We start from the raw sequence: 14,676 nt of genomic DNA on the forward strand, positions 1-14,676 counted from the left end.
CTGCAACTGTGCTGAGTCTGGCAGCCAGGGTGGCAAATTCTAGTGCTTTTTCATAGCCTTTGAGGCTGATCTGCAGTTCGGTCAACTTGTTGAAAATCCGAAGCTCAGTTCTGACTGCCTTCATTCTCCTTGCTAAAGGAACAGCCCCAGCCTGAGAACAGAGGCACAAGGAACTTTAGTTAGTCTATCTAAGAACTTCAATAGATACTGCATCCCAGGAGACTTACTAGAGGCAAGGACCAGGGAGGGAATGGTAGACTAAATTGAAGTGGGGAGGACCTTGTTTCCACACATGCCTTTTCTCAACTGGCTCTCCTGGTCCTTGCTCTTGGTTTCTTTGCTGGGATCTTAGAGGTGGAAATGCTAGAGAGAGGTCAACGGGTTCAACCCTCTCTCCTAAAATTGGGGAAACTGAGAGCAGGAGAGGGCAGGTGATTTTCTTTCCCAAGGTCACTTCCTAGCCATGTGCTCCCATGGCACTCACCGCACTAGTCTATAAAGTACACATATGGAAGAGGCGCAAAGGGCTTAACCTAGTGTTTGAACATGCTCAGTAAATGCTCATTTCTATCACTTTATTATTACATGATTTTAGGACAATCAATTCAACTCTTTGAGCTTTAATTTTCTTATCTATAAAATACATATGAAAATAAGCATCTCAAGAGCCAAAGACTTGTTTCTTGTTCTCTGCTATCTGCCTCCTCTATCTTGGTGCCTGGTACATATTGGGTGCTTAATAAATGTTTGATGACTGAATAAAGAAATGAACAAATGAATCAACGGATATGATGAATATCTGAATAAATGAAATTTTAGAATTAAACAAGATAATGAGGTTTTCAAGACTTCATTCAGATTTGAAAAACAATAATAATTTTGATATACCTGGACATTCATTTAATTAGTATTATTTCTTAAATTAACTTCCTTTTATTACCTCGCCTCATCCTAAGGAATAATATCTATGACATCATGAGTTCGATGAGCTATTATTATATATTTTTAATTTTGTAAAATATATTTTAATACATGCTTAATAAAAATGTAATAACAAAAACATCCATGTACGACTTTAAATCATCTCCCATGCTACCTGTGGTACACGGAAAACACCCTGGGAGACACCAAAGTCTACTACAAACTGTTAAGTACCATCCACTCAAGAGGTGTAATTATTATTGTATAATCCCAATTGTCAGTGGAGGCTTTCATGTTTCTATGATGCTGAACAGGTTTCAGTGGAGCTTCCAAACTAAGACTGCCCAGGAAGACAGTCCTGGTGATCTACTTCCAAAAACCAGCCAGTGAAAACCCTATGGATAACAATAGGCCAGTCCACAACCAACCATGGGCGTGGTCCAGGACTGAGCAGCATTTCATTCCATTGTGCATGGCGGTGCCATGACAGGTCAGCTAACCACAATAACAAATCCCAGCAAGGATAATTTATCAAGGCTTAAATCCTTCCCTGAGAGCCTGCTAGACAGAGGAAGAGTGAGAACATGTAAACACTGGATGAGGAAGGGAAGAAAAAGAAATACCAGCCACAGAGGGGAAGTGGGACCCCAAACTAAGTCCAGTATGGCCCTACCAAGCCCAGTTCAGCGTATTGCGCAGCCTGTGACTTACTCGGTAGTATTCCACTGCGCGATGTCTGTTGCGGGTCCCATTGAAGAAGACGTCACCAGCTTCTTCATAAAGCTTGAGAGCCAGAGAGGGCTCATCTGACTTCAGGGCTGCCTGGATGGCTGCCTGGGGGTGGGGGACAAAGAAGGCCATCAAAGGCAAAGAAGGACTTCCAGACCTCCGCAGTACTGGTAGTAGCAAGATCCTGACCACCTAGTTTAACTCTCTGCTGAAGTCTCCCACATCCTGAATTGTTTTTCACACTCATAGGGCTGGTAAGAAACCTTAGAGATTTTCCGATCCAGCTTTTCCCCATCAGGGTATAAAAGGTCACTTTTGGTGGTACGAGATGATTTTCAGCAGCACGTAAACATTTATCATTCAATAGTTAAGTATTTCTTTTAATGTGTTTTAGAAAAAAATTAGTAGTACATCAAATCTGTGATTTCAGATAGCACTGTTTAGGATAAGGCTAAGTTTAACAAGCTAAGTTGATTTGAAATTGAGCCAAAGAAAAATAAATAAGTAATGGTACAGAAGATGTATGGTTAGGGCAAAACCATGAATGACTGAAATTGGGAAAAACAGTGATCTAGGTCCAACGCCTACATTTTTCAGATGGGGAAATTGAGGCTCAGGAAGAATAAGGAACCTCTCCAATGTCATACCAAGAGATCGTGGCAAATGAATACCCTTCTTCTGCCCCACAACTTCTGTATCTCTAGCAAGGTATATCATATTCCATCTAAACAAAATGTGATGAGGAAGCTGAAGGTGAAGAATGTACCATCACATCTCCAACAGAGTCACAGGACCTCAAAGAGCCTCAGGTAAGAGAATGATGAACTTTAATGGCAATGACCCTGCAGAACATCAAGCTCAGTGCCACCTGTGGTTGGGTGGCACCTGGGACCAATTCTGGCCAATGAACACCTAACTGCAGATGCAAGACTGTGCAGATATTACTGAATGTGTGGCTGTACAGAGGGAGAAGCAGTGAGAAGAAATCCTGGAGTCTGGAGGCCCTGCCATCAATGTAAGGCACAACCCAAGCAGTTCCCTCTGGGCTTCAGTCTCCCACAGTGTGAATGGAGAAGACTGAATTGTCTTCTCCCTGAAAACCCTGCCAGCTGGGAGGCTCTAAGGCAGAATAGTGTAGAGGTTGATAGCGAGGGCTTTAAGTCAGACTGCCTGTGTGCAAGTCTCAGCTCCCCCACTTGTTAGCTGTATTACCTTGGGCAAGTGACTCAACCTCTCTGAGCATCATCTGTAAAGTGGAAACTGTGATAGAAACTCCTACTGCACTTAATGAGGATTAAACCACACAATGTATAGGAAGTGTTAACAGGGTCTTATGTGAATAAGCAGTCGATCAACATTGCACAGCCATTACACAGTCTCAGCTGAAGTGAGTTTGCACAAATGTAAGTAATATAAGAAGGAAAGGGCTAGGGAGTGAAAAGGGAGAAAATAAAGGGGAAGGAAGAAGGGTATCAGGTATATTTCTAATTGAACAAAACTTCTTACATACCATCATATTATTTAATGTCAGTGTTGTATAAATAATAGCAGTAATAATGATATAATACCATTTGTTAAGCATTTACTAAGTTCCAAGCACTTAGTAAATTCTTAGTATGCATTTACATGCAAGTGATATACATATATATAGCTCTTAATCCTCAATCTAAGAGATAGCGCTGCCCCATGAAGACACTGAGACCCAGAGAGCTCATGTAACAAGCCCAAGGCCACACAGTCCATAAGCGATGGCCCTGTGATTTGATGCCAGGCCTGTCTCTCTCTGAAGTCCAAGCCTTTATCACTATACCTTATCACATCTCAGTTATTATGTATGCAACAAAAAATCATAAGATAACAATAATATTAACTCCCTGCACACACTACACTTGCCTCAAATTGCAGCAAAACCCTGAAATCAAACTGTGTGTCCAGCTTTGGAAAGACAGGTGAGGAAACCAGCCCTCGCTGCCTTCCAGGGCTTACACATGTAAATGAATTCAGGCTGCTGGCTCAAGGGTTGGCAGCTTACCACCTATGCTCAGCCTGTCAAACCACCCTGGTTTCTATCAAGTGTCCACTGAGCAGTCTAGTATATCAAGGGCTAGGCGTGGATATTGCCTCTCTGGTTCCAGCTGGTCAGGTTGGAGGGTATAGCTGCCTTCCCATGTGATCCCAGTCAGGACAGCCCCTGAGAACTCGGTGGAAGGCCTACCTGGAGGTACAGCTCCACCACATCATCTTCCTGCACGAGGTAGTAGAGGCGCCCAGCCCCCAGCCAGGCCTCAGCTGCCTTGTCTCTCTTCCCCAGGTCAATGAAGATACGCAGGCTCTCCTTGATGCAGGTGAGGGATCTCCTGAGGGACCTGGAGGGCCAACATGGAGTCATGAGCATGAGGCTCAAAGGGACTGCAGAGGTCACCTAGCACAGAAAGATACCATGATGTTGGCAGAGAATAACTCTGTCACAGATCACACAGAGAGGTCTGGGCCTGATTTGAATCCCATCTCTGCCTCAGCCAGCTGTGTGACCTTGAAAAAGCACAAAACCTCTCTGTGCCTCAATTTCCTCATCTGTGAAATGGAAATATATTTCAGAAGGTCATTGGGAGGTGTTAATGAGTTAATAAAACTATAGTGTGTAGAGCAGTACCTGGCACGTAGTAAGTACCTAGTGAATGTTTCATGTTGTTTATTACTATTATTATTATGTCCTGACCCATGGTCCATCCACCTTTCTACTGCTCTGTAATATTTTCCTCATAAGCACTAACCCACAGTAGATGCCAGAAGCATATTTATTGAATAAACACATGAATAAATGACCAATCGTAGTGGTGACTTTAAATTACCAAAAAGGTTTTGATTTTTTTTTTTTAAGAAGAAAAATCAAAGTAGGGTGAAAGTTTTCAAAAGTGGATGCTTAAAGGAATATTCTTTAATTATCTGGAAAATTGTCTTACATAGAAAACTCTTACCACACTGGGGGTGAGTGAGGAGATGAGGCATAAGGCAAGGTAGTGTTACACAGATTTAGAATTTTAGAACGAGAAAGGACATCAAGCATCATCTAGATAGTCATCCTCAACCCCGGCAGCAATTAGACTCACCTAGAGTATTTCCAACACACATATACAAACAAATGCTTCCCCAGTGTGCTGAAATGTCATGGTAGCTTGAGGTCCTGGACTTCTGGGAGTGTGGCTGAGGTACCGGCATTTTGTCAAAGCTTCCAAATGACTCTATTGTGCAGCTTGGGTTGAGACCTGCTAATTTACTTCGATCCCCTTGTTTTGTAAAGGAAACTGGCCCAGAGATGGAAAGTGATTTGTACAAGGTTGTACAGCATGTTAAACGAAGAGCCAAGGCCAGAACTCCCTTCTCCTGAGTCCCAAGCCAGGGCTAGTCCTACAACACCCACATTCCTCAAAGCATGATTCATGGCCCATCTACATCAGGATCACCAGAGGAGCATATTAAAAGCCCAAATTCCAGTGCACCTCAGACTGACTGGATCAGAAGTGCTAGTGTTAGGATCCAGGTATCTGAATTTCTAAGAGGTGCCTCAGGTGATAGTCACCAAAGTGTGAGAATGACCGCACCACACCATGCAACATCCTTCTAGAAACACTGATCATGATCATCCAAGTCTGAGAACAGTTAGGTGGAAGGCCTTCATCAAACAGGGTTATGATGGGCAATCCAGCCCCCAGGTCCCCTGTGTGTAATGACGGAAACACAGTATTGCCTTTGAATAATGAGGCCCTGATCCATTTTGCCAATGAGTCAGCTGTTGGCCTTCTGAAAAAAGTGCCAGGTGGTGGGTTTTTCCCCACCACCCTGCCCCTGACACAAGATTTATTGACATCCCAGGATGGACACTGTCTACCCTCATTCAATTATCAGAATGTCAAACTTGCTGCTGAGACTGTGCTGTGAGCTTAGTTCCATGCAAAACTGAGGTGGTCCCTCAGCTCCCTGGTTGAACTACCATAGCCACAGACCTCTCACTGCAGGAGACCCTGTCCTTCTCTCACCCACACCATGCCCTCAAGCCTCAAGGCTAGGAGGTCCAGTACCCTAGCCTCCACTGCTCTTCCTACTCCCAAAGGGACAGTCGGTTGAAGACAGCACACATAAATCTAGTGTTGATCTTATTTCCTGCTCTGTTTTTCTATATTACCACTTGCTGTCCTGGGGAGCTCTTGGGCTGTCATTGTTCTCTCCAGTCCCCAGGGTTTGGGGTTATAATATAGAGCTTAACTAATAGAACAGGCACTTCTTGGATATTTTTCTCTTTGAGTTCACTATGACCATGGAAAAGAGGAGATCAGGATTTCTCTACAGGAAACACCGCATCCAAGGAAAGCAGAACTTAGAGGGACTTGGCTCCTCCCACAGCAAAATGAAGACTCACTGTGAATGATGCAGAGTTTTCCAAAGACAACTGCCTCCCACTGAGATTTCCACTTGATTCATGGTCTACAGTAAAAAACAAGTGCCTTTATGATCTAAAATTGGGAGGTGGTCTCCAGCTTCCCTGGTTCTTTCCTATCACCACTCACCACTCCATTATTGTACATCTACCAGTATCAGATGAGCCACTGGCTTGGCCTGGAATGGCTTAGTATCCCAGTTCCTCCAACCACCACTCACAGGCTCAAGGTCTGGTTTGACTTCCAAATCAAAAGATATAAAGAGCACGGCCAGTAGACCAGCATCAATTTATCCTGGTTCCTAGTTTCTGTACACTCTTGGACTGCCAATGCCCAAGCTCTGTCATGTATCTCCACTCCTTTCCAATCTCGATTCTTCTCTTTTTCTCATTTTTCCTGCCCCCAAAGCTCAGTCTCTGAGCTAAGTCCCAGTTTCTTCATTTCTGCCTGGACATCAGCCATGAGCCTATAACCAGGTGACCCTGATGTACCTGCATTCCCAGACTTCCTTTCACCAGCCCAGGTCTTGCCTGATGAATCTGTCTGATGGCTGGCCAGAGTCCAGCCTACCCCAATTGGTCCTGTCCTGTTTCAATAATAAGAACTACCACACACTGTGGACTGAGTCTGTGCTAAGTATTGGGATAAGCTCTTTCAGTAGTGTTATTGTCGTTAGGTGCCATCAAGTTGATTTTGACACATAGTGAGCTATGTTGCTGAATAGAACTGCCCATAGGGTTTTTCTGGCTGCAATCTTTACACAGATTGCCAGGTCTTTCTCCCACGGAGCCTCAGAGTGAGTTCGACCCTCCAACCTTTTATTTAGCAGCTAAGCATCACCAGGGCCCCTTACTTTCAGCATACATTCTCTCATTTGAAATCCTAAGTTATAAGGGTTCTTACTCCATTTTGCAAATGAAGAATCCTAGTTGGTTTGATTTTGTTTTTTAAATTTGTCCAAACTTACTCTACTCATTTCTAAAGTTTCATTTTGAGTACTTTATTATTTTGTTCCATAATAACGACAATGGTAGTAATTGTTACCTACTATTTATTGAGCACTTAGGATGTGCTAGGTGCTAACTGTAGCCCTGGCGGTACCATGGTTAAGTACTCTGCTGCTAACAGAAAGGTCGGTGGTTCAAACCCACTAACCACTCTGCAGGAGAAAGATGTGGCAGTCTTCTTCTGTAAAGACTAAAACAAAACCAAATCCATTGCCATTGAGTTGATTCTGACCCATAGCAACCCTACAGAACAGAGTAGAAATGCCCCGTAGGGTCCCCAAGCAGCTACTGGTAGATTTGAACTGCCAACCTTTTGGTTAGCTGTCAAACTCTTAACCACTGTGTTACCAGGGCTCCTCCATAAAGATTACAGCTTTGAAAACCCTAGGGGGCAGTTCTACTCTGTCCTGTAGGGTTACTATGGGTCAAAATCAACTCATCAGCACACAACAACAACTACAGGTGTTTGGCATGTAGTATTTCATTTAATTAACACAACAGCTCTAAGAGAACAGTATTATTCTTACATCCATTTTAAAAATGGGAAAATTAAGGCTCAGAAAGAGTAAGTGACTTGAACAAGGTAATAAACCCTGTTTAGACCAGGATCTAACCCTGACGGTCTGACCCCAGAACCCTCATATTCATGCCCTCAAGCAGTGCTTAATTTCTGGCATGTTGAATAACTAGTACGTTGAAAACTTTTGCTTTCTTTTACCACTTTGGCAACCTTAAAGTTTTTGAGGACATAAGCTATTGTAAAGCTTGAACAAAGTTTCTTCATCTGTAAAAATATCATAGCCTTGGAATCCAATAAGAAAAAAGTCAATGAAAGGGATTCTTTCCTTGTTTAGGATTACAGAAATGTTAGGGATTGGTCATATTAGCTATGCTGAAAATCAAACATTGAAGCTTTTTTTTTTTTTTTTTTTTTTTTCAGTTCCACAGGAGGGCAGGGAAAGAGATAAGAATAAATATTGGGAGTATTGCATTCACATGCAAAGAATGAATCATTATTTACTGAGAACCTATTACACACAAGGCATTCCTTCTTTTTAAAGAATACTATTACCATCCTTTGTGGCGCTTACCACAATTTTTATGATGCCTTTGGTGATCTTTATATGATACCTATCTCCTGTGCTAGTCTGTATGCTCTGTGAGCTCAGACACGGAATCTCTTTGGTCCAGTCTTTAGCACACTGCCTGGATCACAGAGATGCTCAGTAAGTATTTGTTCAATTGATTCAATACAACCATGAAGTTTGCATGGTCCCCACTAGGCTCACAGGAGTAGGGTCGGCCTAATCCTATCAGAGTGGTATCTTTATAAAAAAGAAGAAACACAGAGACAAAGAGGAATGCCTGTGAAGATGCATCTACCAGGTGAGGAACTCCTGGGGCTACCAGTAGCTGGGAGAGACAAGAAAGAAACCTCCCCCAGAGCATTTGAGGAGAATATGGCTCTGTCTACACCAGAATTTGGACTTCTAGCCTCCAGAACTATGAGACAATAAATTTCTATCCTTATAAGCTATCCAATTTGTGGTATTTGTTATGGTCAATCTAGGAAACTAGTGACAATTTGTCGATTTCCACAATTGGTCTTACCTCCTATGGTTATCCTGAGATATAAGTGAGTTAAATGTATGCAAAGCACTGACATGTTGTTGGTAAACAATTCATGTTCAATGAATGCTTTCTATTGCTCCTAAGGCCATCACTTGCACCATGGATACCATTGTATAGGTTCAGAGGCCCACTGCCTCCCCCCACTCCAACTCCAACATCATTTCCTGGAAACAGGCTTGAATCGTCTGTCTCCCTCACTTCCCATATCCAGTTGATCATCAAATTCTGTCTGTTAAATCTACAAAAGATCATTCAAATGTGTCCTCACCGTCACATCACTACTGCTATTCCCTCTGCCCAAAATACTATTATCTTATCCTTCCCTTCTCCACTTTTCAAATTCTTACTTACCCCCCAAACCCCTGCTCAAATGCTGCCATCTTCATGAAATCATTCCTGAAGGACCCTCTGCATCCTTAGCTGAAAGGGTTCTCTCCTTATTCTCCAAATCTGCCCTGCAGATGCCATAAATTTTTTCCATGAAAGCTCCCTGCCTTTCCTTGTTACAGCTCTGAACTTTGTGAGAATGGAAATTCTGTGGGAAGAATTTAGCTGAAGAAATCTGCCCATTACATCAAGACCCACTTAACAAATTTCTCCTAGGAATCAGTGCCAGGAAAAAAATTATTCCAACAGATACATTTATTTATGTTCTTTTATCAGGCAATGAGAACCTCATATGTCTTTCCCGTTTTTACCTCAGCTTCTAGGAAGCTTAGAGCTAAATTATAGTAACCACCCCAAGGTGTATAGAAACACATATTTGTGTCTGTTCTCCCCCCCCCCCCCCGCCCAGAGTTCTCTGTACACATACCTATTGCCACCGAGTCAATTCTGACTCATAGCAACTCTATAGGACAGAGTAGAACTGCCCCATAAGGTTTCCAAGGAGCACCCGGTAGATTCAAACTGCCAACCTTTTGGTTAGCAGCCGTAGCATTTAACCACTATGCCACTAGGGTTTCCAGAGTTCTCTGTAGGAGTAGGTTATTTATGCATGCTAAATAAATACATGACGGCAAGTTCTCTTTGATGAACTAGGCATTCTGCAAGACAATAATAACGTCACATTTACAGGAGTTTCCTCTGAAACCTAAGACACTTCCCAATGTTTCTCTTAGTATCATTTATATTGGTGGTAAAGTAAGAGAACTGGATGTTTATTTCCTTCTAGTTATAGAAATAGGAACCTTAACATTTAGAACTATAGAATATTAGGATTAAAAGATCCTAATCTGAATCAATTTTCAGAATGATGAAGTAAGGACCTCCAAAAATCCAAGGAGAAAACTTGCTGGGAAAAAAAAAATTCAAAATCAACTTGTTCAGAACTCTGGAAATTAACCAAAGGCTTGCAACAATCCCAGGACTATTTATTCAAGAAAAATGGCTGAATCTTATTAAGAATAGTGAGCTTTGGTGCATTTTAATTTGCCCTCTTCACATCCTCCTCCCCCCAGCTCTGCGGTAGCCATGAAACCAACAAGCTTGAAATCACTATAGCTGTGAAACACACTAGCCTAGAAGCCACTGGAGAGACAGAAGGAGTTTGAAACTCCTCCAAAGCACCATCCCCAGAGACTTGTCACTATTTGACCTGTCTGGAAGTTCTCTGAAAGCCTCCACTTCAGGAACTTGATTTTATTTGACCTGACTCATAGCTCACTCCATACAGAACAATTTTTTTCCCAGAATGTTTATAAAAACAAAACAAAACAAAAATTCAGTGGCAATAGCTTACCATTACCACTGTCTGAGGTGTAAAGACAGTTGGGGCAAATAAAAAACTGACAAAATAAATAAATAAACGAAAAAAACTAGAGAATGAGATGTCCATATGAGGCTTGGGAAAACCCTGACATATTCCTGGGAATCTAGAAGACCACACATATATACAGGACTGTGTGCATACCCAAGAAAAACCTGAGAAGGCCCTAATATCTCACCTCTGGCTGATCTTGAGGATCTGAGTATGAAGGAAATGAAGGTTAAAACAAAGTTTAAACTGTCTTCCAGAGTGTGAGTATATATACTGACACACACTCAGAGCCCATACATAGGCTGGAAGAATTTTGGTGCAAAACATTTCAGTAAATCTCTATTCAATCATTAGCTGATCACTAAGCTAACTGAGTAGAGGCTTCAGTGACCACACTAGACAAAGAATACAGACTTTACAGGAAAAAAAATGTTAGGAAAGCCTCTTAGAAAATAAGTAGCAACACCAGTAACAACAATAACAAACAGCAACAACAAACCCTAGAAGAAGAAAGGAACCTGATTTCCAGAGCCGGTACATTATATTATTTTAAATATCAAGTTTTCAGCAAAACAAAATATGAGACACAAAAAGAAACAGGAAAATATGGCCTTACACAGGGAAAAAAGCATTCAATAAAAACTGTCCCTGCAGAAACCCAGACTTACTAGACAAAGACTTCAAATTAGCTATTATAATGTCCAGAGAACTAAAGTAAATCATGTCTAAAGAACTTAAGGAAAATATGAGAGTGTTTTTTCACCAAACAGAGAATATCAAAAAAGCGATACAAATTATAAAAACAAATAAAATTAAAATTCTGATGTTGTAAAGTACAATGACTAAAACGAAAAATTCGCTAGAGAGGCTCACAGCAAATTTGAACTGGCAGAAGAAAGAATCAGTGAACTTTAAGACAGGTCAATTGAGATTATCCAGTCTGAGTAACAGAAAGGAAAACAAATGAAGAAAAATGAACAAAGTTTCAGAGACCTCTGGGATACCATCAAGAATACCACCACATGCCTAATAAAGGTTGCAAAAGGAGAGGAGAGAGAGTAAGGTACAAAAAGAATATTTGAAGAAACAAAGGCTAAAAACTTCCCGAATATAATGAAAAACATTAATCTATACATCCAAGAAGCTCAATGAACTTTACGTAGGATAAACTCAAAGAGATGGATATCTAGGGAAATCATAATCAAACTGTCAAAGGCCAAAGACAAGGAGATTATCTTCAAAGCAGCTGGAGAGAAGCAACTCATTGCATACAAGGTATTCTCAATAAGACTGACAACTGATTTCTCAAAAGAAACTGAGGATTCTAAAGAAACTAAAGAAAAAAGGGAGTGGTATAACATATTCAAAGTGCTGAAAGAAAAAGACTTTCAACTAAGAATTTTATATTCAGCAAAACTATCCTTTTAAAAAAAAAGGGATTTTTTTTTAAGAGGACTAAGAAGAAGGAGAAATTAAGACATTCCCAGATAAACAAAAACTGTGAGAATTGATCACTACCACACCTGCCTTACAAGAAATACTAAGAGGATTTCTTTAGGATGAAGCAAAAGAAAACTATACAATAACTTCAATTCACATGAAAAAATTAAAAGCATCAGTAAAGGTAAACTATACAAGTAAATATAAAAGACTGTATAGTAAAAATATATTTTTTGTTTGTAACTCTTTTCTTGTCCTATCTGATTTAAAAGACAGCTGAATAAAGCAACAATTATAAAACTTTCTTGATGGGCTTATAAGGTATAAAGGTGTAATCTGTATGACAATAATAAGAGAAAAGAGTGGAAGAGGGAACAGAACTATATAGGAGCAAAGTTCCACTTGGCTGCTAACCAAAAGGTTGGAGGTTGGAGTTCTCCCAGAGACATCTCAGAAGAAAGGTCTGGTGATCTAATTTTGACAAATTAGCCATTGAAAACCCCATGGAGCACAGTTCTACTCTGACACGCATCAGGTCTGCGTGAGTCATGGTTGACTCAATGGCAACAGGTTTAATCTGAACTAGATTGTTATAAATCAAGATGTTAACTGGAATCCTCAGGGCAACCACTAAGAAAATAACTCAAAATATATGGTAAAAGAAAAAAAAAAAAGTGAATTAAAATAATACACTAGAAAATTTTTATTTAACAACAAAGTAAAGGATAACAGAGGAAGGCAAAAATAGAAGAAATATAGAAAACAAATAGCAAAATTGTAGACCTAAATCCTACCTTTATCAGTAATTACAATAAATGTAAATGGGCTAAACACCCCAGACAAAAGACAAAGATTAGAAGAATAAATTTAAAAAAACATGGCCAACTACATGCTGTCTACAAGAGACACACACTAGATTCAAGACACAAATAGGTTGAAAGTAAACGGATGGAAAGATATACTATGCAAATAGTAACCAAAAGAGAGCTGGAGTGTCTGTGTTAATATCCGATAAAAAGATGTAAATTGTCACTAAAGACAAACCAAAAAAAGAAAAAAAAATCAAACCAGTTGCCATTGAGTCAATTCTGACTCATAGTGACCCTATAGGACAGGGTAGAACTGCCCCCATAGAGTTTCCAAGGTGCACCTGGTGGATTTGAACTTCCACCCTCTTGGTTAGCAGCCGTAGCTCTTAACCACTATGCCACCAGGGTTTCCACTAAAGACAAGAAAGGGCATTTTATAATGATAAAAGAATTAATCCATCAGGAAGACATATATAAATACTCATAAATATATATGCACATATATATACATGAAGCAGAGCCCCAAAATACATGAAGCAAAAGCTGGCAGAATTGAAGGAAGAAATAGACAACTAAACAACAGTTGTATACTTCAGTACCTCATTTTCAATAATGGATAGAACAATTAGGCATAAGACCAACAAGAAAATAGAAGACATTTCTATAAACCAATTAGACTTAGCAGACCTCTGTGGAACATTCCATCCAACGAAGACAGAATACACATTCTTCTCAGATGCACGTGGAATATTCTCCAGGACAGATCATATATTAGGCCTTAGTAAAGTTTAAAAAACTGAAATCATACAAATATATTCTCATACCTCAATGGAGTGAAATTACAAACCAATAACAGAAGGAAATTTGGGAAATCCACAAATATGTGAAAATTAAACAACACACTCTTAAATAACCAACTGATCAAAGAAGAAATCACAAGGGAAATAAAAAAATACTTTGAGATGAATGAAAACAAAAAGCCGACACACCAGACTTATGAGATGTAGCGAAAACAATGCTCAGAAGGAAATTTATAGCTGTGAATGCTTATATTAAAGAACAGTAAGATCTAAAATCAACAACATAACATTCCACCTAGAAACCCTGGTGGCGTAGTGGTTAAGAGCTACATCTGCTAACCAAAAGGTTGGCAGTTCAAATCCATCAAGTGCTCCTTGGAAACTCTATGGGGCAGTTCTACTCTGTTCTATAGGGTCACTATGAGTCAAAATCGATTCGACAGCAACGGGTATAACATGCCATCTTCAAACGCTAGAAAAAGAAGAGCAAAGGAAACCCAAAGCAACCAGAAGAAAGAAAATAATAAAGATTGGAGCAGTAATAAATAATACAGAGATGAGAAAGAATAGAGAAAATCAACAAAACCAAAAGTTGGTTCTTTGAAAAGATTTTTTTTTTAATGGTAAATTTTACTTGGTCTGATCAAAAGGAAAAAAAAAAGAGAGAGAGAAGACTCAAATTACTAAAATTACTGACCCTTGAAAACATTATACTATGTGCAAGAAGCATGTCATAAAATGCCACATATGCTATGATTCCATGTAGGTAATATGTTCAATATAGGCAAATCCAAAGAGACAGAAAGATTAGCGGTTGCCAGGGCTGGGGAGGGAGACAGTGGGGTAGTGGAAGGGACTGCTGATCGGTATAGGGTTTGTGTGTGTGTGTGCGTGTGATAATGAAAATGTTCCGAAATTAGATATTGGTGATGATTACAAAGCTCTATAAGTGAAGTGCACACTTCAGTGTCCTAAAAAGTACACTTTAACCACTAAGCCACTGAAGTGGACTTTTTAAAGGCTGGTTTTTATGATATGTGAATTATTTGTCAATAAAGCAGTTATTGGGGGAAAAAAGCTACATCTATACCCGGCTCAGTTCAGTAAATTCTTCTATAAAATTTCAGGAGAGCTGGACTCTGT

The 14,676-nt window shown here is 40.2% G+C and overlaps 1 protein-coding gene across 7 annotated transcripts in view; it reads right to left on the reverse strand.

The window, feature by feature from the left end:
• The window catches only part of SH3TC2 (SH3 domain and tetratricopeptide repeats 2), a 122,818-nt gene that overhangs the window by 17,148 nt on the left and 90,994 nt on the right, over positions 1 to 14,676 (reverse strand). For all 7 annotated transcript variants that reach the window (XM_049874028.1, XM_049874026.1, XM_049874027.1 and 4 more), the window contains 3 exons: positions 3,866 to 4,016; positions 1,633 to 1,755; positions 1 to 151 (listed from right to left, as the gene is read on the reverse strand). In XM_049874028.1, coding sequence (XP_049729985.1) covers positions 1 to 151; positions 1,633 to 1,755; positions 3,866 to 4,016 — 425 coding nt within the window. The remainder of the gene's footprint in view (positions 152 to 1,632; positions 1,756 to 3,865; positions 4,017 to 14,676) is intronic.

This window comes from Elephas maximus, chromosome 2 (assembly GCF_024166365.1).
Source record: "Elephas maximus indicus isolate mEleMax1 chromosome 2, mEleMax1 primary haplotype, whole genome shotgun sequence".
Lineage (NCBI taxonomy): Eukaryota > Metazoa > Chordata > Mammalia > Proboscidea > Elephantidae > Elephas > Elephas maximus.